The 27330-nt window shown below is 42.6% G+C and overlaps 1 protein-coding gene across 6 annotated transcripts; it reads left to right on the forward strand.

Annotated features, from left to right (window-relative positions):
• Window positions 1-4767: 4767 nt before the first annotated feature.
• LOC122155901 (OX-2 membrane glycoprotein-like) lies at window positions 4768-25436 on the forward strand. Of its 6 annotated transcripts, none has more exons than XM_042810243.1 (6): window positions 4768-4823; window positions 7592-7673; window positions 8405-8731; window positions 9361-9627; window positions 11219-11335; window positions 17648-25436. In XM_042810243.1, the coding sequence occupies exons 2-5, from the start codon at window positions 7601-7603 to the stop codon at window positions 11329-11331; spliced, it is 780 nt and encodes a 259-aa protein (XP_042666177.1). In that variant the 5' UTR covers window positions 4768-4823; window positions 7592-7600; the 3' UTR covers window positions 11332-11335; window positions 17648-25436. The 6 variants fall into 6 exon arrangements, with proteins under 6 accessions (XP_042666177.1, XP_042666174.1, XP_042666179.1 ...); XM_042810240.1 differs by lacking the exon at window positions 4768-4823 and adding an exon at window positions 5192-5271; XM_042810242.1 differs by lacking the exon at window positions 4768-4823 and adding an exon at window positions 5625-5670.
• The last annotated feature ends 1894 nt before the right edge of the window (window positions 25437-27330 follow it).

Here is a 27330-nt window from a genome sequence, read left to right on the forward strand (position 1 = left end):
AACACTGACTAGGGTCATTGAAAGGCAAAGTGACCAATAGGGAACTTGATTTTAGTCCTGCCATGCAGCCCTGGAAAACATGCAATGAATCTTGCATTCCCAAAGGAATAGGGACGTGCTCCCAAGTCTGTTCTGAAACTGTGATGACTGAAAGAAATTCTAGAGAAAAGTGCAGGCTCTGGGCTGTGCAGCAGTGAGTGGCAGTGTGTCATGGTTTTATGACTTTTGTTATTGGTATTCCACATCATAACATCATGTAAAGCACTGGGAGTTAGAGAGTTAATGCTCCAGTTCTGTGGACCGTGGATAGCTCATGGTACCTGGTTCTCAGAAGAGAACTACGTATCCTACAAGACTTTCACTGTTCCATTTCCTTTTTCCATTCAGAGGGAAAGATAAAACTGCTTACAAGTCACAAGACTGCTCTTTCTTTTGCAGCTCCTCTCTGCAGTGTGTGCTTCCTAGCCATCTCACCTACAGCTTCAGAGTAAGGCCTTCGGTTTTGGACGCTTTCATTCTATTCGATTTATTTGCCTCAATTCCAATCTTGTATTCCGATGTCATATTTGGTAAATTAGTTTTTCTCCCTTATCTTCTAGTTGCTGTTTTGTTTTCAGGCCCATCACCCTACCCATTTCTGCTTTTTCCTCTTCTCCCTCTTCCCAGGTGTGGGTCAATGGTCCCCCACTCCGTTACTCATGGAAACAGGTCGAACTGGCCCATAAACCATTGACACAGTGTCCAGCTGGACTTGTAAGGTTATCCCTATACACTGCTAGAAGGTAGTACAGGATTTATCCTCAGTGCAGAAGTGTAATTTTCCTAAGAGTAAAAAGGTAGCTCTGGTGATTGAGAAGGAAGAACTGAAAATATGATGAAGTGCACGTCAAGGACTCAGAAAACAGGTGGACAGGAATAGTTTCAGCTTTTCTAGGAAGTCTCACATACAGGCTTTTTTTAAAACACTTCAGTACTGGACATCTGCAAGTAACATTAACATGTTGGGTTTTTTTTGTTTGCTTGTTTATTTTCTTCCACTAGTGATCAGGTAGAAGTTTAAAAGCACTCTTTTGATTCTTTCTGCTGAAATGGCATTCATTGTTCCTTTTGGTCTTAGTAATTGCAAAAGGAAGTCCCTTCAGGAGGAAAAACATTGCCAAGAAGCTGAGACCAAACCCAGCCCCACTAACAAGACGCAGATAAAATGCTCAAGTTATCTTTACTTTCAGTGTACCCTTCTCAGGAGTTGCGGGAGGTTCTGTGGGAGGGCAGAAATCTTAAAAATTTGTAGTAGCACTCTCACCTTTCTTTTGAGATATCTTTCTCCCCAGTGATTACCCTGATCTTCTTCCAGTTACCTGTCCCTAGGAAGCCGGAATTAATACTGTCTGAGTGCAAGAACATTTGTTTGTCTCTGTAATATGCGATGTGCTTCTGAACAGGTCTGTGGAGCAAGTCGTGTCCTCAGTCTTTGGCTGACAGGTAGAGAAAAAGCCCCTATATGAAGATAGTGAGAGAGGTACGAGAAATCATTGAAGCAAAAAGACCAGTGTGTTGTACTGGGAAATAAGAGACAGGAAGAGTATGCCTGATTAGATACTGATATCTTAGATGTATCAAAGATGAATGGTGTACAACGGCTCCCACTTCTATGAAGTCCACCTAATGCAAAACATCCTTTTACAGCAAAGATTAAACGTGTCCATTTTACACTATGAGAAGGACACTGAGAACCTGGAGCATGTCCAAAGAAAGGCAAAGAAACTGGTGAAGGGTATGGAGCACAAATCTTACAGGATGATTATTCAGTCTGGAGAAGAGGAGACTCAGGGGAGGCCCCATCACTCCCTACAATTAACCTGAAAAAAGGTTGTGGAGAGGGTCATGTCAGTCTCTTCTCTCAGGTAACAACAATAGGACAAGAGGTAATGGCCTTAAGTTGCACCGGAGGGGGGGTACAGGTTGGATATTGCAAAATACTCCAAAAGAGTGATGCACAGGCTGCCCAGGGAGGTGGTGGAGTCACCGTCCTTGGAGGTGTTCAAGAACCATATGGATGTGCTGCTGAGGGACATGGTTAGTGAGCATAGCAATGGTTGGTGGTTAGACTGGATGTTAGCGGTCTTTTCCAACCTTTATCATTCTCTGATAACAGGCAATAAATACTCTGAAACAGGCTGGACCTCCATATAAAGGTATCCAAGTATTTGTGAGTTTTGGTAGTCTAACTTGAATTTGATGTTGAAGGAGGGATATGTGAATTCACAGAAGCAGAGCCAGAGGAATGCTAATCGGCAGCCCAATAATCTTGATGTGACCTCCAGCAGCTGATATGGCCGGTAAAATTCAGTACTTTTCCCATAACTGAAATCTCTATTACTACCAGTAGCCTTAGTCTAACCCTCTATTTTCTCTTCCTGAAAATGACAGCAGCATGAATCAGCTGTACCATATATTTCTTTCTCAAACCTGAAAAAGTTTTGCAGTTTTTGGCACAGACGTTCCTCTTACAGGAGGTCATTAGCCTAGAAATCAAGGGAAGAACCAACCATTCACAGCAGAGCTTCCACTGAGAAGGCAAAGGAAAGACTAAAGACTAGAACTTATTCATGACAGGAGAGATCAGATCTCTTTCACCAGCATACAGGTACCAATGCAGGTGAAAAAAATAAAAGGAGCAGCACAAATAACTCTCCAAATTTTAGGACAAGTTACTTCACCACCTTTGTTCTCATTAACTTCTAAGGCTTTATCACATTGAAGCACTGGTATTGGCTCAGCTACCACCTGCTTTGGGAAAGGCAACAGAGGTTGCCAAACTGAGCTGGGATGCAAAAAGAAACAGTTGAAATGACAGCACAGAATAGAGCTGAAAGAGACTTTTGTGTCTTCTTGTTCCATGATGAATATGAAAAGTTTCTATTTTCTGAAGTTGCTGGACTGCTTGGAGTACTTCCCATTTGCCTCCGTCTGCACTGAGGTTACCTTTGCTTTTTACCTACTACTTCAGAACTACCTTCTCCTTGCTCAGCTCTGGGTTTTGAGAGAAGCAGCTCTTTTACTTTACAGACCCTTTCATCATTTTCTTTTTTCTTCTCTTTGTTCCGCCAGCCCATTGAGGGAACAGAAAAATGTAGACAAATAGAAAATTGTTCCACCTCAGAAGATATGAGTTGATGGATGATCTAATGGATGACCTAATGAAAAATATTCAAGTCCCTTGAATGTCCCCCTTATCTTCTTGAAGGGCAGAAAGATGTCCTTGGGACTTCCCTACTTCTGCTGCTTTGTTGGCACAAAGCACTTCTGGATAAACTTGTTTTGAGCTGTACAGTCCACAGTTCTCTGAAGTCCCTTCTGAAATCCCCACAGTTCTGAAGGTAGTAAATACAGAAGATCCACATACAGAAGATCCTCATAAGGATCTCATAGAATCGCTCAGATTGGAAAAGACCTTAAAGATCATTGAGTCCAACCGCAACCTAACCATACTACCCTTACTCTTAACAACGCTCCACTAAATCATGTCCCCGAGCACCAAATCCAAGCAGTTTTTAAACACATCCAGGGATGGTGACTCAACCACCTCTCTGGGAAAAAGAAGAAACTGTGTGAAGAATACAGGGACATCAGGTTCAAGCAATAGGCAGCAGAATAGTTGCTGGAGCCCAAGCTTGATTTGGAAATCACTCATTCACAACACCCCCCCGTACCTCCCCCCCCCCCACACACACACAAAATAAAATAAATAAAAGGACAAGGAATGTCCTCAAGTGGTGCCAGGGGAGGTTCAGGTTGGATGTTAGGAAAAATTTCTTCTCCAAAAGAGTGGCCAGGCTGGCACAGGCTGTACAGGGAGGTGGTGGAGTCACTGTCCCTGGAGGTGTTCAAGAAACGTTTAGATGTGGTACTAAGGGACATGGGTTAGTGGGGAAATAGTAGTGGTAGGTGGATGGTTGGACTAGATGATCTCAGAGATCTTTCCCAATCTTGGTGATTCTACGATGGAAGGAAATCTGAGTAATTCAACCCCTTCCCATTGGAGATGGAAGAAAATGTTGAAGAAAGCTGGTGGCAGAGCCCAGGCTTTGATCTCTTAATGGAAAAGCATGGACTCCAGCATGGTGGTGGAGCTATTTTAATAGTTGCATCCTGCTGCAGGAACCATTGTCTGACCATGTTTATCAGTGTCTTAAAAAAGGATGGGGCTCAATTTTAGCTGGGCAGATGACCACCCTGATGGCCTGATGAAGGCAGCTTCGCAAAGGTATTTTGGCAGAGGGGTAAAACTGTGCCAGGATCAGTGTTTTTCCCACAAACAGTGATGTTTTAAAATAGGAAGCCTTCTGGATTCTTCTAACAGAAATATGTAAATTGGTGTGAATGACCTTTCAACAGAGGTGTGAAAGCAGCAGAGGTGCGAGCTTGGCGAGGTGTGAAAGCAACAGAAGCAGCAAACAGCAGACACAGGTGGTGACAAGGGATGCTGTTTCTAACTGATCAAATTGAGAAATGAGTTATTTTGGACAAAGCTAGGACAGAGATCTGCTGGAGGAAAGTAAGTGCTCCAGTCTAACAGCAGGAAGCCATTGAGAGTAGCTTTTGTGTGTATGGGAACTGTTGAGTCATGTCCTGATTGAGCACCTGGAGAAAGGACTGGGTCAGCCTGGGAGCACAGGTGAAGGCAGTTCAGCTGTGTGACTGGAAGGAGCCTGGCTGCACCTCTCTTAGACCCCATTTAAGGGCTGACTGCCGTGGGGGAAGGATCTCTGATTGGTGATTTCTCCTTTGTGTGTTTTCCCTGCGAGCCTAGCTCTTCAGAGGTGGGTGGGTACTTTACCTTTCCCTTTGTAGCATCTTTCTATTGCATTAGTCCATTTGTCATTATGCCTCCTGTATCAGTATTCCACTGCATTGATCTTTTTGATTGTTACATTTTTGCCACTCCTATTAACCAACAGTGTGATAATAGCGATGACAAAAGCCCCCTTCCAACGGTGCAGAGACGCATCCAGATGTGAGCTTCTAATCACCACCAAGAAAGTACCCAGAAGACGCTGGGTATCAAAATCAACTTGAAATCGCGCTTAAAATCCGTAGGGATTGCTCTTTGAGCAAGAAGCAATTTGCGCTGGCATACGACCCAGAAAGCTCTGCTGCGTAGCCGGACACAGCAGAGCCGTGGGCGGGAGCTGCCGCCCTGCTGCCTACTTCCCTCCGCGCCGTGCCCGTGCAGTGGGGCAGCGTGGTCCCTGCCCGCGGGCGCTCGCGGTGAGTACCCCGCCGCTCTCGTGCAGCCGCGTGCGAGGAATGGGGGCGGCCGGGGGTGCTGGGGGGAAGGGGGGCGCTCCGCAGCTGGGTACGGAGCGGGGTTCGGGGAGGTGCGGGTGATGCGGAAGGTGAGCGTGTGATCGCAGGTGGAGCTGAGGGATGGGAATGCTCCCGCTTGCGCTTTTGAGGACCGGTATGGCGCCCCGGGTGTTGCCGAGAGCGTGGGAATAGTGATGCGTCTGTTATGCAGCTCGTGGGCTGAGCGCTGAATAGTTGTTAAAGTTGGGTGGGAAGGGGTATTAAAAGTGGGGGGCCCCCGCCCCCCCCGACAACGGTACAGCTCTGACAGAGCGGCTGTTAGTAACAGCGGGTGCAAGCGGGTGCAAGTGAGTAGTTGGGGTGAGTACGGCTTAAAGAAAGATTTGCTCTCTGCTTGCTCTGTCTCATGCGCTAGGATGGACGTGTGACTGAAAGGGACTTTTTGTGACCCAGAAGAGCTGTGCAATACGTTGGTTCCTCATTGTGCGTCTTGTGGTTATGCTGGATAGGAGCCATGGCATGTTAATGACTTTACCAGGTATCGATAGGTGACCGCTACTGAAAAGGTGCTTTCCTGCGGGCGCAGCATTTATTTCTGTGCTTATAAATGCTTCTGTAACTTGCAGCGACAGGATCCGAGGGAACGGCATGGAGCTGTGTCAGGGGAGGGGCAGGGGGAAGGGTTTAGAGACAGGGTCTGCACCAGAGGGCAGTGGGCATGAAACGGGCTGCCTGGGGCTATGGGCTCAGCCCCAGGCTGCTGAAGTTCAAGGAGCGTTTGAAGGCTGCTCTCAGATATAGGATCTGATTTTTTTAAGTGACTCCTGTGTGGAGCTGGGAGGTGGATTCATTGATGATACAATCCTTAGAGTTGGAAGGGACTTTTAAAAGCCATCTAGCCCCAACTGCCCTGCCATGAATTGATTGTTATGAATCTCTTCTGACTTAGGATATTCTGTGATTTTGTAAATTTTTCTCTCTGTTTTGCTGGGGTTTTTTTGCATATTTTTAGGTATTTCTGAACATCTTAGGGAGGTGCTCTATCACATGGCAAATGCGTTGTTCATTGAGCTTGCTGCTGATGCAGTTGTCTTGTTTCTGACTTGATTTTACACAACTTGATATTACCATTCAGATATTCTTACAGACCAAAACTTGGTTTGTTAACACAGTGAGTTTGAAATGCAAAGGTAGGCTTGCAAAGAGCAAGTACGTTTATGATAACATAGAAATGCTTTACAGTTTCTGTTTTTTGTTTTTCTTGCATGTTACTGAAATCTGACAGAAGTTGCAACTTGTTTATGTTCTTGATAGAAGACACTCCAGAGAAGCATCAGCTAGTTTTGCAGACATTGGCAAGAAGGTGTACATGATACGTGTTGTAGAGATTTTTTTGTGAAGTAATGTTTGTGTGACACCAGCTACAGCTCAAGGCAGATCCGCAGTTCATTTGTATTGTGGCAGTATTACCTGATGGAAGTAGTAAGAACAAGTCAAAAGCTGCCTGCTAAGAAAAGCAAGAATGCAACCTTGGTTTTGCCCCTCTCCCTCCTTAGAAATATATTCGTGTGTAGGAGGGTGCTATATGCCACGTGGGTTCCTCAGCTCGTGTAATTGAGGGTGTTAATGTATGCCGAGATCTCATGAGCTGTCCAGGGCAACTGATGTGTTATGTTTTTAGTCAAACTGCTGGGCACACTGCACAGCTCTCCTCTCAGTGCAGTGCTACAACGTGCTTGGATGGATGATGTGCTAATGGACAGAACATGGTTACGTGCAGTTGTGGAGCAAAATCATTGCCTGGGAAGATCTGAAGGGAGATGTCAACTTTCTTTTTGTGGTTACTTTCTGTCATGAGTGATTTTCTTGTTTTAATAGACCTTTCTACACGATTACACGCAGTGAATCTTTTAGCTGCTTGTGTCAGTCCTTGAGATGCAAGCACCAGGCTTTCAGAAGCATGTCCACATTAAACATTTTGTTTTACGTGTACCAGTTCATCCGTGAGCAAATGCTAAATGAGAGAATGAACTGCTGTTTTCAGTTCTGTCCATAGATGTGGACCTTTGAGGAACAATCCAGAAGGCTACCACCTTTTATAGCTTTCACCTGGCAATTTTTTGCACCACGACTTCAGATCTCTCTCTTCTGTGCAACAGGAGATGGAAAGCTTGTCATTCACCTCAGTTAGTTTGTTTTCCTTAAATGACAAAGCAATAGTTACCATTCACACCATAAACTGATCTATTATTGTCATACATCTCTCATGATCTTTCTCCAGGTGAAGTAGATGCTCTCTTCCAAAATGACTTGTCAAGCCCTGGTTTTGAGTCTGGTCTGTGTTGCACTTGGAAAGGCAAAAGGTAAGTTGAATTTCGTTAAATCTGCCTACAGATGTTTGGAGAGTTGGTTTCTGACTCCTAAGCCTTCACCAGTCAGAGTAAAGAGCCAAAAGATATGAAATAAGATTGCTGGCGCCATTTGACATGCATTAGACAGCTGAGGCGTAGGCAAGTGTGACATAAAGTCTGCTGGATTAGCATTTGGAAATTGGGACATGCAGCATCCCATATCTATGGCACTATTTGAGAACCTTTGTTCACTAGAGTTCAGAGCTTCCCATACTGGAACAAATTACAAATTTCTTTTGGTCTCTCTCAAATACACTGCAAACTCTGAAGCTTTGTAGTCTAGAAATTGCCTTTAGCTAGATTTACCCTTCGGTTCTCTGAGAATGGACTTGCACGTGCTTCCTTTGTGTATTCAATCTTCCCCTGGCTTTTAAGAAGTAGAAATTGTTCATGACTCCACAAAGGCTGGGAAGGCATGAGTTGGTATAATAAAACTGAGGTGGGAGTATACAGGGGTGGGTACAAAAACAGATATGTCTTTTATGTAGCGTGGAATGCACCATATCTTCATCTGGTGTAAATCAGTGTAACTTGATCTCTGATTCTGGGCAGAGGAAGCTCACATAGAAATGTGCTTTAGCTGATGGCATTGTTAATTCTGTGGGTAATCCCAGACTTAAAACAATATCAGGCTTCTGCGTGCTGGTAATATTTGCCCATTTCACTATTTCATGTTGCTGCAGTGATTACGCAGACTGAGCAAAGAGCGGTGAAGGTGGGTGACAGCGTGACTCTCAGTTGTGCCCTGACAGAGCCCGAGGACATCGTGCAAGTGACATGGCAGAAAGACTCTGTAAAATCACAAAGTAACATAGCTACATACAGCAAGTCAGCAGGATTAAAGATTCAGAAGCCCTACCAAGACCGGATGAATTTCACCAGCCTGTTGCTCAACAACACAAGCATCACTTTCTGGAGTGTGGGAATAGATGACACAGGGTGTTACTTGTGCTTGTTTAACACCTTCCCGTTAGGCTCCTTTTCGGGACGTTCTTGCCTTGAAGTCTACGGTGAGATTCTCTGCAAGGATGTGTCTCCAGTAGAAAGAGAGGTGTTTTCTCCTCAGCATTTACTTGAGAGGACTTAGAAACCTGAGTGGTAGGAGTATCCCTCGGTGGGGAGCGGTTTAGAAGTAGAGCTTTATTGCTGTGAGCAAGGCTTTTTTGGTGTTGTATTCAAGCCCATCACGGTGGCTTTGGTGCTGGGCTGTCCTTGTTTGCTATTTTGTGAGCAACTGCTTAAAAAGTGAGAAATTGAATCTTTGTAAGCCCTAAGCAATCCTATCTGGAATGTGAGTAGTCCAACACTGCTGCAGATTCCTTTGTGTATTGGCTACACCTCCAGCACTGCGAGCTTCCCTGAGCATTAGCAGACAGGAGAACAAAAAGGGCAAAAAAACCCCTGTTTTTCTTAACAAATCATTGCCAAACCTGACTTTCAGATAAGATGAAACTTTTAGGGTGTATCACTTCCAGGTAAGAGGGGGAGCATTGAGTCTTGGGGGTGATGGCCTAACAGTGTTGCTGCGCCGTGAGGCGGTGTGAGAATCCTGTCAGCTTTGATAATGGTTCATCTGCCACTACTATTGCTGGCCAGGTGCTCTTTGTGATGATGGATTGTCTTGTTTGTGTCTTGGAAGGTCTCAATGGATCTATCTATTACAACATTTCAGAAGGTCATCTGATAGCCACCTGTAATGCTATTGGCCTACCAGAGCCCACCATTAGCTGGAACAGTGTGTTCAATTATACATCTACACAGGAGAAGTTCACGTACGATAATGGGGTCGTGTCCATCACCAGTCAACTGAAGGTCTATGACTCTCAGAACATCAGCAAGGAGGACTTGACCTGCAGAGTAAGCAACGAAAATGAAGAAATGGAATTGCCAATAAGTATGAAAAAAAGTAGGTGACTGAGGCCCTTGTTAGCATTCCCTCAGCCTCTGCACTTTGTGTGGTTGGATAGGAGTCTGCTGGGAAAGAGAGAGTGAGTGAGTGAGTGAGTGAAATGACTGTGTGCCAGAGGAGGAGGAAGGGAGCCCTACTCTGCACTGTGGGCGGCTTAGATGTTGAAGTTTTGAAATTAATAACAAATTCTCTGTTAGCAACAATTAACCAAATGTTTCAGTTAAACTGATTACAGGTTTTGTTGATACTGCATTCACAGAACCTGTGCGTTATGTTTTAGCTTCTCTGATGTTTTTGCTAAGAGACATGCTTATTGCAGTAATGATCAAGGAGGAATGGTATTCCCAGGCAGATAGGTAGGCGATCAGTTCAAGATGCTTATTGTGATGTTGTAGGACAATATTAAATGCAGCAGCGTAACTTCTGAATACTTGATAGCGCTGGTTTGATTCTTCTTCCAACATTCTGTTCTGCTGGAAAGATTTCAGCTCCAGCTCTATGGGTGAGAAGTAGGAGCATGAAAAGCTGAAGTGCCAGCCTCAGTTCACAGAGAAGTGTTAACATAGGTGGTTTAAAATCTGTGTGTGCCCAAATCCAGAGCCTCAAAGGAAAGATCACTTTTCTGTTTTGGAAATTAGAAAAATAGGAAGGGCAGATTTGGACTGTGGGTTAGTTCCCGTATTACAAGCTTGAGATAAGATTGTTATATGAAAAATAATAAAGAATAGCATAGGACTGACTTCTAATCTTCTCTGAAATTTCAAAAGGAAATTAGTCCTTAATTCTGAGTGATTAATAAATTCTTTGTTGTGTCTTGAATGCAGTTATTTTGTTTTGGCTTTTTAAAAATTTGTACCTCTGAAAGCAGGAAACAGATATTGCTGTTATTCCTCACTAGGAGAGTGGGAAAGCCCAGCAATAGCTTGTTGCTTTAGTAATCTTTCATGGTTTAGAGGAGATATTCAAAAGAATAGCTCAACCTAGCTGTTTTAAGACTTGATATTTTTTGCTTGATTTGAATAGCTTTTAGTTCAGTGAGCTTTCTCACTGTCATCACTGAGCACTGAATTTGGGCTGTTATTATTTTGATTAATAACAATCAGATCATGTGGCTGATACCTAACCAGAGAGGGGCATTTACACTAGAATCTGTTTAGAACTTCTCACAGGCAGTAAAACACATCTGCCTTCTTTTCTGAAAGTTAGTTTATCCTTTGCAGCAATGTTATATGTCTAATAGTGAAAGAAATCTTTTATTTTACTAACAAAACCTCAGATTCTGGATGAATAAAAGAACACTTTCTAAAGTTTTAGGACGTGAAATTCTACTTGTATTCCAACTATCATACTGACATTTTCTGGAAAGCATTGGGCAGTATATTCATCTTTGAAGACAATGCATACTCTCTTCTAAGAAATTGCTGCTTGCGTATAGCTTAGCCACAGCTTTTGCAAAATCTTAATAAAGAACTGTTGTAATTGAACAGGCATTTCTCTTGCCTTTTTTTTTCCTCATTTTCTTGGATAAGTTAGCTTTGTTTCTTGTTTGTTTTCAGCATCTATTTATTTATTTTGTTGTTCATTGCAGAAGAGGGATTCAGGTTCTTGGGTCTGGCTATTGCTGTGACTCTTTCACTTGTCATCTTGGTCCTGATTCTCATTGCACTGCGTTGGAGGAAGAAGATATGTAAGAGGAGCTGAAGTGGTGAGTTACTGTGGCATGGAAACCAATGCTTTTCATAGAGCCATTATAAGGTCTTGCTGTCAGCAGGGAAAACTGAAATTTTGCTGAGCAATTGTTATGGAGAGTGGGTGGTCATATTGCCAGACTTTACAGTGTGTTTACAATTTAATCAAATTTGCCTCAGTTGTATGTAATTTCAAGAGCTGCTTTTGCACTGTTACCACTGAAAACCAGTGCAAGACTACAAGTTGGGGGGGGGAGGATATGGGCAGAGCAAGACATACTGACTATGTTTTGCTTTCTAATGGAAGTCTTTTCAAGTGTATTTCAACAATTTTCTTCGTTGTCATAGAGGGACAATAAAGAGTTGAGTGCTTGTCTGCTCAGAGAATTTTTGGCAGAACACTGAGAATCTAGCTCATGGAGAGTTTTGTGCTCTCAGGGCATGGATATTTTCTAGCTGTAGCACCTTGATGCATTTTAAGACACAATGTGGGACGATGGAAAAGTTAGCTCAAACTTGGTGTGTGAATCTGATTTCTAATGCTGAGTAAAGGAGATAGTGCTGTGCCTGTAGGCGTGATGACCTTACAATGAATCAACTCTAGGCATCGCTACTAATAACAGGATAGCAAGGGAGAAATTACAGAAAGGGAAGAAAAGACTTCAAAAATCACATGAATTATGGTCATTGCTAATTTTGCTTTTGCATCACGAGATCAGAATGCTGTGCATGGCTTTAAATTCTATGAGTATGTTTAGAAATACTTTCAGGAGCCAGCAGGCATTAACTCAGTTCATTCCGGAATGTTTAGACATGTGCTTTGTGATGATAACGTGATATAAGTTAAAGAAGTGTTTCCAGGGATGTCAGACCTGTGTATTTTGAACCCGAACCTATGGTGCTTACAATGAGAAGGGGGTAACCTAGTAAATCTGCTACAGCCAGGGACACACAACTTTTTTGAGAAAAAAGATAAATGAATACTTTTTAGACCCCTTGTACAACTTCCTAGTTTTATATGGTGTTTGAGCTCTACATCATTCCTATAGACAATTCAGATAAGATTTTCTGACCAATCTGGAAATGAAAGGGCAAAGAGTTGGCTCTGTATTTTGGTTCTGTTTTCAAGGGTTCAGAAAGAAAAGATGGGATGGTTGTAGAAAAGGTGTATCCCTGTTTCAGAAACACCACTTCCAAGCACCAGTGAGCTTGTAATCAAGCAGACCTAGGAGGAGACACCGTGAGGCAGGGTGACCTGACAGGGGGCTGTAGTCATCCTCTGGAGTAAGATCAAGGAGTGGTGGGGCGTGCCATATAAGGCCAACTTGTTACATACCTGCACCTTTATGCTGTGGCTGCAGCAGGTGGCTGAAGCAGGAGTGTGAGTTGGACCAGGTTGCTTGTGTTTAGATGAAGCTGGAGTTGCTAACTTACCTTCTGCTATGATTTTGGCCCTTAGATATTAGCAGTTCCCTTTGTGGTTCCAGTGGTGATGTGTAAGGGGACCACTGCAGCAGGCAGCATGGTTAGCTTCACCTTAGGTTCCCAATGCCCTACACCACCACAGGTTCCCTACCTACACCATCTGCTGTGCATCAGAAGGGAAACTTACTTCAGCATCGTTTAGCAATGGATGCAAGCTGGTTGTATTAGGGTTTATCAACTGCAGCATGATTTGCGATCTTCATTTGTTGGTGTTCCTTCTCATTTATGATGGGTTTGGTTAACTCTAGTGCCAAGATGTAACTTATACAGTGGAGCTGGAAGTCTTACATTCTCTGTTCTTTTAAAGTACTGTGCCTTGTTTAGAGTGTTACCACTCACAGCTACCAGGTTGTAATGAGGAAATCCATTCCGTATTCTTACCTCAGCTCTCACTTCAGACCCTTGTATGTTTTTTTCACGGGCTTATTTTTTTCTTTGGTGGGCTGTGAGGTCTGTGTATGTTCCTAAAGCACAAAAATTTGTATGAAAGAAAGTGGCACCTTATAGGTAGTAAGTTTTATCCTCTGTTATCCTCAGATGGTGTTGGAATGAGGAATAGTACTTACACACGTAGTTCTGAACACGCTTCTGTTAACAGTCCAGCAGAGAGCTGAAGTAGCACTGTCTGGAGTATGCCAGTGTCTGAGGCCATTCTCTGGGGCTTCAATGCTGCTTTTCATTCTGCACTAGCTAAAAAATAAAGCCTTTCCAGTTTTATTAAGATGCCTTTTTTTTTCTTTCCACTAGAACACTGACTTTTTATCTGTGTGGCTGGGGACTCCAAAGTTTCTCCTTTCTCTTTCTGTCTCTCTGAGAGGCTTTTTGCTTTTTTTTTTTTTTTTCTTTCTCTCCCTTCTCCCCATGGCAGACACTTGAGAATAGAGTGAAGAGATGAAGTTCAAATATGTCCCATCCCTCAGATGCTTGCCTTAGGTACCAGTTAGAAAGTACATATGTATTTTGGTTTTCTGCAGAAGCATCCTGAGTGAAACTTATTCACAAAGCCTTTCATGTTTCTGTGTAAGTGACTTTTTGACAGACAGTGAGCAGCTTTGTGATAAGAATCAATGCCAGAGCGTTGGAGAGCTCGCGTCTTCACCCTTGGCTAAGCACAGAAGCAAACTAGATGTGCTGTTACTCTACGAAGGGCAAAGAGCAGGATGTGGTGAATCACCTTTCTGCAGATGGAATTCTGCTCACACTAGTGGTTTGTCACTGCTACATGTGTATGTTTTTTTTAAAAAAAACAAAAAACAAACAAACAAAAAACCCTGCACCTTTTCCTAACTGATTCAGCTTACTGTAGAATGAACTGTAAAGCAGTGCAGTCAACAAACCAGCTCACTGGACTGAAGCAAAATAAAGGCTCTTAGACTCAGTAAATTCCTGTGGCTCACCTACCTCATACATGTCTCAACCTGTATGCTTTCCTCAGCATCCGCTTGTTTTTCCAAGACCTGCTGGATGCTCACATTTCAGCTTGGCCAGCTGAAGCTTTACAGTCAGTTCTCAGGAGCTAGCAGTCTCTGGAGGGGATTAAATTCCATGCAAAGGTTTCTCTGGAGATTTGTGGCTTTCTGGGGGTAAGTCTGTTTCACATACGTCTGCAGATACCATCATTGTTGTTTTTTCTTTTAGCATTGGTATCTATGTAGGAAAATTTGAGCTCCATTGGGTTACAAATGCATGTTTTGCCACATACAGAGTTTTGGAAGTAGTACATTTGTGTTTAAAAAGCCATAATAACAGGACAAGAATTCTTGGAGTTTGTTATTGAAAGGTATGATCTAAGAGGCTGAGCAGATTAGGAGGACCTGGAAGAATAAAACATGAAGAGTCATAGAAGAAAAGGCTAGATCTGATTTAAAAATCTGTTCTGTAGAAAACTTTTGCATGGCAATGAGGTTCTCTGGTTTGGAAATTGAAACATTGAAGTTTTCCTTTGTGTGAAAATCTTATGGAATTTATATTTCATACAATTATCTACTTTGTTAAGTATTATAATCCTCATTTCAAAAGTAGTGCTGGTCCCCCCACTACAAGGAAGAAGTTGAGGTCCTGGAGTGTTTCCAGACAAGGGCAGCGAAGCTGATGAGGGGTCTGAAGCACAAGTCTGATGGGGATTAGCTGAGTGAGCTGTGATTATTCAGTCTGGAGAAAAAGAGGCTCAAGGGAGACTTTATTGGCCACTACAACAGCCCAAAAAGCTGTTGTGGTGAGGTGGGAGTTGGCCTCTTCTCCCAGGTAACAGTGACAGGACAAGAGGTTATGGCCTTAAGTTGTGCCAGGGGAGGTTCAAGCTGGATGTTAGGAAACATTTCAGGAAGAGTGGTGAGGCATTGGCCCAGGCTGCCCAGGGAGGTGGAGGTGTCACTGTCTCTGGAGATATTCAAGAACTATGGATGCAGCACAGAGGGGCATGGTTAGGGAGGCATGGTGGTAGTGGGTTGGTGTTTGGTAATTGATTCTATGATTCTGTGACAAACCTTTGTGAGAATATGGCTAACAGATGTTGAAGAGATGCTTTGGCTTGAAATGCCTGGAATGTTACGTGAGCACTATAAAACAGCGGAAATATCTCTGAAGCACCAACTATAAATTACTAACCTGAATAGGAATTAAAGGTTCCTTGATTATTATTTTTTGAATTTCTGGAGTTGCTGAAAATGATACAGATTCAGCCTTGTTAAGCTGCAAATGGTATCTTTGCTGGTCAGCTATAATACATAGTTAATAAAAAATCAAATTCGGGGGGCTGAAGGTATCCCAGAAGTCTGGGAAATATGGAAGTGTTGTGCATTGGATTCCAGTTATTCAGGAAACTTTCCAGCAACAAGCACTTGTACAGACTTGCTATTTTTCTGTCGTGTTTCTGTTTACAATAAAGAGAATTATTTTTGGAGCATTCTCAAGTACTTATTTTTGGGAAGGTTGTGTGTTGGCTTAAGGTTATGCAAGTTCTCATTTAATTGGTATGACTTGTTTGTTCAGTGTGCTTTGACTCACTGCTGTGCTTTTTTTTGTAAGAGTGGCAAACCTGATAGTTATGAGCAACACGAGAAGAGGTTGGTCTTAGGAGACTTCTCTGAATAGTTTTCCTGAAGTGACAGCTGAATATCAGTCTTTCAGAGGATGCACAGCCAGCTATGCCCATGGGAATGGCCTCTGGATACTGTGGCATTCCAGGGGGGAGGTTAGTCTATGGTCACATTGGTTCCCTCTCCTGTGGCTTCAGTGTGAGCAAAGGATTCTATTTGCAGCTTCATTCCTTTTCACTTCTTAACACTAAATAAAACACAAAACAAAAACAAACCCCCAAAACCACAGCTTAAAAAAATACAACCAAAATATAACGTAACCAAGAAGACTTAAATAGCCTTAAGAGAAAAACAAAAAGGGCCAATACAAACACTCATCAGCAGAATGGTAATTTAGAGGCCATCATGTGCAGCTGCCCAGAAAGTTTCATGACATAGCTCCTGTTTGATAGTAAGTCATTTTAAAATTGTTCTGTTTACAAAAGCGCACCCAGCAGTACTTTCCAGTCTGCTCCATACAGAGAGCAGGCTATGGATGCTCTTTGGAGCATCCCATCTTTTAATATTCTCTGCTTAAATCACTATGGGCAGGAGAGCTGATACTTTCTCTCTTTCCCATCGTGCTTTCTTGTAATGTGTTCCTTTTGCTGGAGGAGCACAATTTTCATCCTGCCTTCCATCATGGAGAGCAGTGAGCAAGAGCATCTCAAAATTGTCTTGCCTCACTGGAGGAGAGGCGCTTCGTCATGTGCTGCTAAAAATGGCCCTCTGTCTGCAGAGGCCTTTGCTAGGTGTGACTACCAGAGTGTCTATTCCACGCACCATATCTGTTTTTACTTCTCCATGAAATGATTTCCCGGTCCTTCTTCCTTCTTTTATGCAAACAATAGAGCATTGTGTATAACCAGAGAATGGCCAGCATTTGAAAAGGCTGATAAATAGCATTCCTGTGAAACATCATTTGGCTGCTTGAACTTCTTGTTCTTGGGGAGTCAATTTTAAATTCTGATGTTTTTCCTTTTTTTAAAAAACAAAACAAACAAGAAAACAGCTGTAGCTATTGGACAAAGAGGTGGAAACCTTTCTTAGTCCTCTACACAGAAAGCAAGGATGGCAGGGCTTCTATGTTTCACGTCTCTACTAAATCTATTAGCTGTCATTTTCTAAGTAGGTTGCTATGTTGTCTTGTCTTTTGGATACATTGCTTGTCACTGAAATGAGAGCAATTGGTAGGCTAGCCATAAACCCAGCATGTTAAAAACTAAGTAGTTTTGCAAAGTCTTTTGTGAAAAATCACAAAAAACTGTGATTTTTCTAAGCGTTGTTGTTATTGCATGTGCTTAATAGAGCTGTCCTCTGATTCATAATCATAATATGTACTTCAGATCAGTGTTTTGCAAAATCTGCAATATTGTTTGAATGGGTGTTCATGATTTTAGTTTAACAAAAAGGAAGTGTAATAATTTTACCTATTCCTTTGCAGTTGTATTTGTAGGAAATAGAAAATCTTTTTTTTTTTTTTTTTTCAAGTAATTATTTTTATAATATGCAAATTGATTTATACTAATCCTGGAAACTTGTCATGCTGTGCTTGCTGTGTCTTATTTGGAAATGCTTGCTTATTTATGGTCTTCTGTTTAAACATGTAGTAAGACCTTGCATTCAGGTGCCAGTGTGGTCCATCCAAAAAGGGTTGTGGCAGTTTTCCACTTACTTTCAGAGTGATGCAAGCAAATGACTCTCAAGCCATACTTACTATGAGCCTCTCTGGTTTATCCTTTTTCAGCTTTTTTCTTTGTTTTCTAGGATTGCAGAGGATTTCCATTCATCTCCTGGATCGTTACAGCCTAGCATCCTGAAGTCAACACTAAAAGCAGAGACTTGCATGACTGGAAGGTAGCAGCAGTAAAAGGAAAACACATCAGGACCAAAGCTCTGAGCTCTCTACTCAGCATCTTCATTGCTGAAAGACTAGCAGGGTGTTTGATTTCTGATCTAAAGACTACATCACGAGGAAGAGGACCAGAGGGAATGCTTAGTCCTCTCTTCTGCTGCCAGACGATATCTGCTCTGCTTATGCCGTTCCTGGTACTGCTAGTCTGCAAATGTATTTGCTTTCTTCCCATGGAAGCTGTGAGCAATCTGGAGGTCCTCTTCAGTGCGTAACTGCTCTCAGTAAAGAGCTGGAGGGATTATTTTACTAATAGCTTTCTGCATTGTTATGCTTTGCGACTCAGCGATTCATCATTTTCTTCCTGCCATCTTCTTTTCTTTCTTACCCAGCTAATGCAGCTCCTTGCTCTTCATTGAAAGTGTCAACAGCTGTATTTCTGAGCTACCTCTAGAAAGATCTGCTGCTGGAGGTCTCAAACCACACCAAATCTGCCAAAATTATTGGTAAAAGGTCAGAAGGATTCCAGTCAGGCGACAGATTGAAGGCAGTAGCAGTCATGGTTGGGAAAGAAGTGTTTTCAGTAATGTATTTTATATGGCTTTCTTTCAAATCCTGTTTTGGTTTGTTTGTTAGTTAGTTGATTATTTAATATGCAATGAGAAGATTGAAACAAAGCTCAGTAGTGGAACTACTGTCATACCCTCCTTTATGTCTGCTTTGCTGTCATTCTCTCTGCCTTCTCATGCAGTGCTGTTAATGCCTCAGCCTGTTGCTTGCTTGCTTGTCAAAAAGCATGGACTGGCCTTCTTGATCATCCTTGTGGTCATCTGATACGCTGCTCCATCCCTTGTCTCTGTCTATTCATGTTGTTTGTATTTAAGCAAAGACAAATTGTTCTGTTGGCCAAAGGCAATTATTCCTTACGTAGACTTGTGTGGGATGTTACACCCTAAGCTAACTGTGCTATGGCACTGTGGATTTAACAGGATCAATGGAAAGTTTTTACAGAAGCTGAATTTGTTGCTTTGCTATGATTTTGATGGCAGAGGAAAGCATTGTGTTCCTCTCAGAAACTGAGACCTGACTGCTTCTGCAGGTAGAATCAGAGCCTCTCCAAGTTTTTTTGTTTTGTTTTGTTTTCCCCTCTGATTGCCAACCTGTGTCTGAAGGTCTGATCATTTCCAGGCTTGCTCCCATGTTTGCCTGTCTCACTTTATGTCACTGCTGCAGCATGGCTCTGGGAGCATCGAGCTCCCTGCACTGCCTTGCACCCATCTGATTTGCAGGGTGTCAGCAGTTAGGAATGCCTCTGCCTCCCTGGGCCTATCGTGTACCTCTGGCTGTGCCAACTTCATGGACCATGTCTCTGGCAGAATGGATGGATAAAGGGACTGCAGGGGTCTTCTATTAATTTCTCCTCTACTGATGAGCACTGACGTTTAAAGTCTTGCTCAGTCTTTGTTCTGTCTTAATATTTGTCTGTTCCTCAGGATCACTGCCAGTCTTTTGGGTTTAAGTAGTGCTTGTGTATCTGAACTGCTCCATCTCATGAGACACGTGGAGGTTAAGACTGTGCTTCCTCACACGTGGGGAAGTTGGGGGTTGGGGCTAGAAGGCTGTGGAGGGCAGCTCTGGAGGTGTCTGGCACAAACCCAAGCACAAGCCAGCTAAAAAGTCAACAGAGAAGTTTAGCAGGAGCTAAATTCTACATTTCAGAACAGAGTTATTTGTTCTGTAGAAGTCCAGCCAGAATAATGACTTATAGAGTGGCTGCCTCTCTAAGGCCAAAAAAAATGTGTGTGGTTATGTCTGTGTATATCACTGACCATGAGTGTTGATGTTGACGAGCTGCTGTGCAGGTGCAGTATGAATTATTTATCTGTATAAACAACTCCAATAAATTTACTTGGTAAAAATACTTGATCCAGTTCAAACACCAACTGCTCCATAACTTTCTGCTTATAGATTTGCAATACCTGAAATGCTTCATTTTAAATCCTAGATCTGCTGAGGTGTTGATTGGCTCACCAGTTGGGCTGAGCTGTGCTCATGGTGTGGGGTAGGAACTAAGTAATTGGGGCTGCAGGGTTAAATGGCCTTAGGGAAACTAGGCTAGCCACCCTGCACTTCGCAAAAGTTAACAAATGCAGAACAGCAGCCTTCCTGAGGTAAACCCCAAGGTTGTGTATGAGATGCTTTTTTTGGCTGACAGCCCATTTCTCAGAACCTTTTGAGACATTTGCTTTTATTCTGAAGTCACAATGAATGTCATTCCTCCAGCTGTGTCCTCTCTTTGTGTGCTTTTGTCCCTGGCATGCAAAACGAAGCTACTATTCTAAGTCTTCAGTTGTGCTAACTGAAGGGACAGGAAGGAGCAGGCTGTGCTAGAGATAACAATGTCCATGTGTGACTGATGGAAACAGTAAAACCTTAGCAGGCAGAGCTTGGCTTCTAGGAAAGAGAGTTTGTGGAGAAAAAAAGTATTGCATTTGTTGAGAGTACTGGGCTTTTATTCTTGTTCTTGCACTGACCACCAGCCCGACATCAGGCCAGCTGCTTGAGGTGGCTGTACAACTGCATTTTGCCTGTATCCTAACATCATTTTTCACTGATCCATTTGCTTTGTAAGTGTGCTAGTAGCTGTCCTTCTCATTGTTCAACATAACAAGATGTTATGCTGAGCAGGAGGAAATGCAGGATAATTTTAGAAGCTAAGAGGATGTATGATTGTGCGTGTGTGTCTGGATTTCTTTTTTTAAGATAGGCTGAAGTTAGCAGGAAAGTTATGTGCATTCTTGCTCAGTGCCACTGATGAGCAGTGCTCAAAAGGGCTGTTGAGCTGGAAGATCTTAATGTGAATTTCTAACATTGTGTTTAGAGAGCCATGTTCACTTCCTGCACATGGACAGACAGGCCATGGCTGTCTCCTCTTAGGGACCTTGTGCCATTTTTTTTATTCTGAGTGAGATGTTACTATTTCCAAGGCTTTAATCTCATGCATCAGTCAAATATCAGTCTTCCGCAGATCCTTCTGTATAGGCAACCACATAATGACTCACTGGTGTGTTGGAAGAAACTCACTTTGCTGGTTTTCCAGCAGTTGGAAACTCTATAGTGTGGTGTTGGTGCTTCCTGGCACCCAGTAGCTCTGCTTGTGAGAAGGAAGCATGACCCCCTGAATGCGCTGAACCAAGGGGTAAAGAGCAGGCCAGTAGCCCAAACTGCTAATCAGTTTCCTTAAGGAAATGGAGGAGTTGGATTTCCTTGTTAATTGCAGTTTAGTAAATCAATGCAAAACAATGTATTTCAATGTGGTAGTCTGATTAAAAAAAGGAAGTAGGGGTTTCCCGCTGCTGACTTACAAGGGGAGTTAAGCAGCGCAGGTCACTTTCTTGCTGTGTGAAGCATCTGCCAGGCAGGTTGCAGGCAGACTGGGTGGAAGCGGAGGTGACTGTCCCCACCCTGAGCAGCTTGAGCATCCTGTCAGGACTCATGGAAAAGAAGATGTGCTACTGTGGGCCTGTAGAGCACTGTGACCTGTGCTTTACTGGGGCGGAAAAGGGAAGCACGCACTCTCAACTATTGCACTGACGTTAAGCTTGATTTATGTCAAGCAGCTGGGGATTTCTGCTAACTGATTTTTACTTAGGGTGACATATACTGGCATAATTCTGCCTTCCTTACTGGCAGCACAGAAGAAGATTAAAAAGTACAACATCCTCTCAGTATGGTTTGTTTCCTTTCTGCACTCACCAACAGAGAGCCAGTGCTCTTTGTGCCCTGCAGGCAATGCCAGGAAAATGCACCAAGCTTTGATGGATGCATTGCAGAGTATTTTCTCAGACATCTCAGAAGATATAGTGAGGAGAAATGCCTGAATGTGAGAGAAGCTTGGCATATCTTCATGGCCACCCTGAGCCATCCTGTGGCTGTAGCTCACTGTGGTTTTGCAGGTAAGGGGATTAAAAATCAGTTTGGCACAAAGCTAAGGTAGCAAAAACTGATCCCTCCCACATCAAGCTTTTAAAGAAAGGAAGTGAGTGCTAAGTGAGGGAGAAGGACTGGCCTTAGCTGCTCTATTCCATGTGAAGTTTGTGCTCTCGGAGTCTTCAGACTGTGCTGTGCAGGACGAATCTGTGTAAGAAACTTCAATCTAATGTTGAATTTAGGCAGAATAAAACTCCTTGTTAAGCTTGATGCTTAAAAATCAACATGGATATGTTGTTAAGTGTTTATTTTTGTCACGTAAGCAACAGTGTGCAGAAAGGCTTCCCATCTATGGAAAAATCCCTATCTTCCCACAGGAATTGGAGCTGCCTTTCTGCCAGACAAAAATGTATTTTCCTCTGTCCTTTCCAAGACAGTGGTACTTGTCAATCTATTCAGTGCAAACAGTGGAGGGGCACAACTAGCCATAGAAAGCAGCAAGCGCACCCCAGAAAATTGTTATGCTGAATGCAGGGAAAAGAGGGTCATTTGAGAAAATCAGGGCTGAAAGTCTCAAATGGTATAAGTAACTGACTTCGCTGATTAGGGCAGAGCTCTGGTTTCTTGGGAATACTCCTCAGGATATTTCCTGTTGTCTTTAAAGTTAAGTTTCTGCTGTGAGGTCTCTCTTCCTCAGTCTTTTTTTATTAACTGAAGTATCAGTATTTTAATAGAAGAAAGGAGATACTCCTAGAAACTGCACAATTGCCCCTTCCCTTCCCCTCATAACCTTCTGGGGAAATAAGTGGTAAATAAGAGGCATGAAATATTTGCTATTGTCTTAATCTGTTTCATGTGGATGTTATGATGATTTCTTCAACCCTACAATGATTTTTTGAACCCTTCATTTCTTCTTGGGGCCCTGGACAGCCTGGTTTAGTATTAAATGGGGAGGTTGGTGGCCCTGCATGTGGTGGGGGGGTTGGAGATCCATGATCATTGAAGTCCCTTCCAACCCTGGCCAACAGCAACTTTGATAAGTACTCTGCCGAGTGGATTTACACCGCTCCTGGGATAGTGAAAGTGGACTTAACTCCATGCCCTTGCTTCGTGTCTATCTTGTATAGAAAGCCTATTTTAATGGTGTATGTATAATCCAGTCCATTACAGAATGGATATGGGCAAGTACAGCTTTCATATGTTCTTATGCTGATGTATAATTATTAATCATTCCTCCTTTGGGAGGTAGTTTTCAGCTATGTTTGGAATTGACAAGCATTTGTGCTCTTTTGAGGAAATGCTTAGGTTGGAGTACTTTCTCACAGAAGAAATGCCTCTGAACAAGCACTCTTGAGAAGTGGGGTTGTTAAATGCAGCCAATGTCTCAGAACACTGTCTGTCTTCATTCAGATGTTGTATGACTTAGACGTTTAGAAATGATTCTTCTATTCTGACATGGACATATATGGTATGTATCAGTGTATTTATTTTCAAAACAAAGCATTTATAGTCATCTTTTTACAGTATAAATAATAAGTCAAAAAGAAAATAGTGCTTCGTCTTTGCTGCCAGAAGTTTGCTTCCAAAAATAGGGTAAAAGTGAAAAATTGCAACTTTTGCCTTTCCCACTGAAATGGTGGAGGGAGCCTTCAGTGTTATTAACAAATATTTTGTGGGAAGTATTTCAAGGCTTGATAGATCTTTAGTTTGAAGTGTTCTGTAATGTTTCAGTTTACCTTTATAAACTACTATGAAAATGTTTTGTGTTAAAGGATAGCTTGCAAATAACACTAAATCGGCATTTTACATTACCACTTCGCTGCCTTGATCTGAAGGAAAGCAATTACAGTAATTAAAATGTCCAACAAACCAAATAAGCTGTGCTGAGATTTCAGGTAGGTTTTGGATTTTATGTGAATTTCTTTTTCCATTGGTATTTCCAAAGCAGCAACTATTCAGAAATGGAGTTGCTGCAGTTTCTCTTATTTGTAAGGAAGAAAAATGATCTCAAAGGACAAGCAGAGCAGAAAACAGTCTCTACTTCTCATTCTTAAGTTCAGAGCACTGGGCAATGGGTGGTAGTTCCCTCAGACTTAAAAGAGGTATTTAGCCTGCCCTGCATTGCTGAGGTGCCAAAAAGTATTGGGCTATTGACAGAGATTACAGGGAGTAGCAAGCATGATTACAGGATTAATGAAGGATTATAGGATTACAGGGAGGTGTTTAACCTTGTCAAGAGAAGCTAAAGGGGCTGATTCTTTGTGTGATTTGACAGGAGTGCAGGTCAGAGGCCAGCTGCAATTCAAGGCGCTGTAGGAGAGCCTCTGTCCATGGAGACCCCACACGTGCACAGATTTGGCATGGGACCTTGGTGGGTTTTGATTTGTATATGAATTCACCTGTTTCCAGGAGAGCTGAAACTAGACATTAGTGGAGAGGATGGTCTAGCATCATGACAGGCTGTGCAGAGAAATAGATGTCTCCTCATCCTTGGAGGTATTTAAGAGATGTGCTGATGTGGCACTAAGGGGTATGGGTTAGCAATGGGACTCAGGCTCTGGAGCATGTCCAGAGAAGGGTGATGAAGCTGGTGGATGGTCTGGAGCACAAGTCTTATGGGGAGTGAGTGAGGGAGCTGGGATTGCTCAGTCTGGAGAAGAGAAGGCTCGGGGAGACTTCATTACTCTCTACAGTTAACCTGAAAGGAGGTTGTGGTGAGCTGGGAGTCGGCCTCTTCTCTTAGGTAACAGTGATGGGACGAGGTAATGGCCTTAAGTAGCATCAAGGGAGGTTCAAGTTGGATATAATGAAAAGCTTTTTCTCTGAAAGTGTGGTGAGGTACTGGAACAGGCTGGTGAGTCACCATCCCTGGAGGTGCTCAAGAACCATGTCAATGAGGCACTGCAGGACATAGTGGGCATGGTGGTGATGGGTTGATGGTTGTACTGCTTGATCTAAGTGGTCTTTTCCAGCCTTGATAATTCTATGGCTCTGTCTAATGCTGATGTTTTTGCTGATAGACCTTAAAAGAACTATTACATGGCAGAACAGTTAATTAACTGTTGCTGCCTCTCAGTGTCCCTGCATGCTGGTTCTTGCTTCTAGTATTGATTCCAGACAAGTTGGTGTTTTTCTGCATTGCAGAAAAATGGCACAGTACCTTCTAGCATGTGTAAATTTATCTTCCTGCTTCTCATCTGCACTCAGCTCCTTTTAGTGCTCTTAGTTGGGACCCTTTCCACATACTAGCTTCTAGGTTGCAGCTTTTACCTCTGGGACAGATATAGTTACTTCCAAAAAGTAGGTGATTTTTTTTTTCGCCTTCCCAAATCCTAACCAATCACTCCCCTTCTAACGACAAATGCTACCTAAGTGGAAACAGAAAACCCTAAAAATCACACAAGGAGAAATTTTGCTCCCATTGCATCCATGACATTCATTGGCTCTAGCTGAATGTTTCTGGAGATCAAACAGTGGATGTGAGCACAGTGAGGTGATGGGTGGTTCGTTTCGGCAGTGGTCACCTCCACTGCTGCATGTTTTTATGAGCACTGCATGCAGGCTTTTGCTTACAGATGGTGAAAATACATAGCTAATAGTGGTGACTGTGTTGAAAAAATAGTGTTTTGTAGCTTGGAATTTACTCTCTCAAACAGTTATTTTGCTCTTTGTATTTGTTGTAATTTCAATGGAAACAAATAAGCCTTTCTTTCAGAGCATCCTACATATGACTGAAGTAGTGTACAGCAGGAAAAATAAAAAAAACCCTAAAAATCATGTCTCTATGCCTTAACTCTAAAAATAAACGAACAACTCATTTGTCCCATGTGAGTAGGAATTAAAACTTCCCACTGAATCTTAATCTTGAGCTTATATTTTCTTTCTGCTTCATAATCTCCACAGAACAATCTGGCAGCGATCCTTGAGCTTCTTAGCTCCACATCCTGAGAAAGTTCAAACCACTTTCTTCGCACCGTGTTGTTTTTCCCTTTCCAAGCAGTTGGGCAGGAAGACATTGAGGCCCACCAAACCACAGTTTGCCTTGCTCTTTATGAGCAATGCTGTTGATATAATGACCCAGCTCAGACAGGGAGGGTAAAGGCTGAACTGTTGTTTTATTTTAGTAGCAAAACTTATTCTAAATAGATGACTTCCATCCTTTGTTTCTCCTAAGGGTTTCTGGTAGCTGCCACTGATTTCCTACAGGAGGGCACTGCAGGAGGGAGGACAAGAGGTGGTAAACATGGGTGTAACTCAGTTGGACAACTGAGTTATTTCTCTTAATTTTTAACCTTTACTGCTTGAGTGTCTGAAGATTGTCACAGAAGAGCAAAATGTACCGCCTTGAGTTTTAGCTCACAAGAAACAATTAGGACAGAAGGGGAAGGAAAGCCATAATGTGCTGTTGGTGTAGGTGGGATGAGAACATACAGCAGCATTAACAGGGCAGATTCACAAATAGACACTGGTTTTCTCTATCTTCTGTGTATCTTGTATCTCCCCTGTTCTTGTGTCTTAACTTTTCTCACTACCCACGTACTCATTCTTTTTTTTTTTCCTTTCCACCTCTCTTTTCATTGCTTTTCTGGATGTTCACTTTCCATTGCCTTTGTACCATCATGCTCAAAGGTTAGATATGGTGCAGTGGAAAGAAAAGCACATTCTGGCTCCAAATTAAATGCGTTTTGGCAGTACTGCTGGGATGCCTATGGATCTTCATGGACAGATTTCATACAGCTGTGACTGTGAATGGAAAGCAGTGCTTTGAACTGAAGAGGGGTGTAGAGGGTCAAAGGAAGGCATCATGCTGTGTTTTCATCAATAGACAAATAGGCTGTGAAGGTGTGTCCTGTAAATGTCATTGCTTTTGTGAACTTATCAGCTCACCCTTTAAATGAGGACTTGGGGAGGGAGGGGGGGGGGGAAGAGTGGGTCAGAAAATATTTTTACAATTTGAAAACCCCCCAAAATCAAGGGCGTCCTATTTTTCCAGTGCCTATTACTGTAAACATGACAACTATAAAGGAAACAACTGCAGTCTGTACATCCTGATATTTCACAGACAGTTTTATGAGTGACTCAAATTAAAAAGCATGGCATTGCTTATTCATTCCACTGTCAATATCTTAAAGTGTTCTGCACTCAGTTCTGAGATTAATGTGATAAGCTGTGACTCTTCCTGTTATTTCTTCCAGTGCTTTTTTTTCCTCTCTTTTAATCTGAAATACATCTGTTTTGTCTTATTTTTGTACTGAGAGCCATTTAAAGGCTTTGAAGATAAGGGAATATTTTGCACCAGCGCTCATTGGGGTTCAGGAGTATTCTGGAAAATAATTCTTTATAGAAGACCAATTGATTTTTTTTTTTTTCAGAAAGATCAAAGTGCTTTCAGAGATCTGCAATAGTGTTGCATTCTTTCGATTACGTGAGTGCAGCTGTGCTGAAGACCTGGAGCAGCAGTGATGGCGCATGCACTGCAGCTACTCCCTTCCCTATTCTCATAGGAAGCTCCTGCATTGAGGTAGGCAGAGGTATTAGGTTTTCCAAAAGTTTCTTGACTTCTGACATCATTATCATCTATAGGGAGGGAGAGCTGCAAAATGAAGAGGATGGGTTACCTGGAGTCTGTATTGCAGCAGCCTTCTGCTGCCAGCTAAGCCTGAGTAGT

Source organism: Centrocercus urophasianus, unplaced genomic scaffold (genome assembly GCF_019232065.1).
Source record: "Centrocercus urophasianus isolate 14NV4802_14NV808 unplaced genomic scaffold, USGS_Curo_1.0 seq_12, whole genome shotgun sequence".
In the NCBI taxonomy this organism is placed as follows: domain Eukaryota; kingdom Metazoa; phylum Chordata; class Aves; order Galliformes; family Phasianidae; genus Centrocercus; species Centrocercus urophasianus.

Coding starts and splice junctions, on each gene's coding strand:
- LOC122155901 (XM_042810243.1), top strand. CDS start 7,601: ATGCTCTCTTCCAAAATGACTTGTCAAGCCCTGGTTTTGAGTCTGGTC. Junction 8,732..9,360: donor TTCTTGCCTTGAAGTCTACG/GTGAGATTCTCT, acceptor GTGTCTTGGAAG/GTCTCAATGGATCTATCTAT. Junction 9,628..11,218: donor GCCAATAAGTATGAAAAAAA/GTAGGTGACTGA, acceptor TGTTCATTGCAG/AAGAGGGATTCAGGTTCTTG.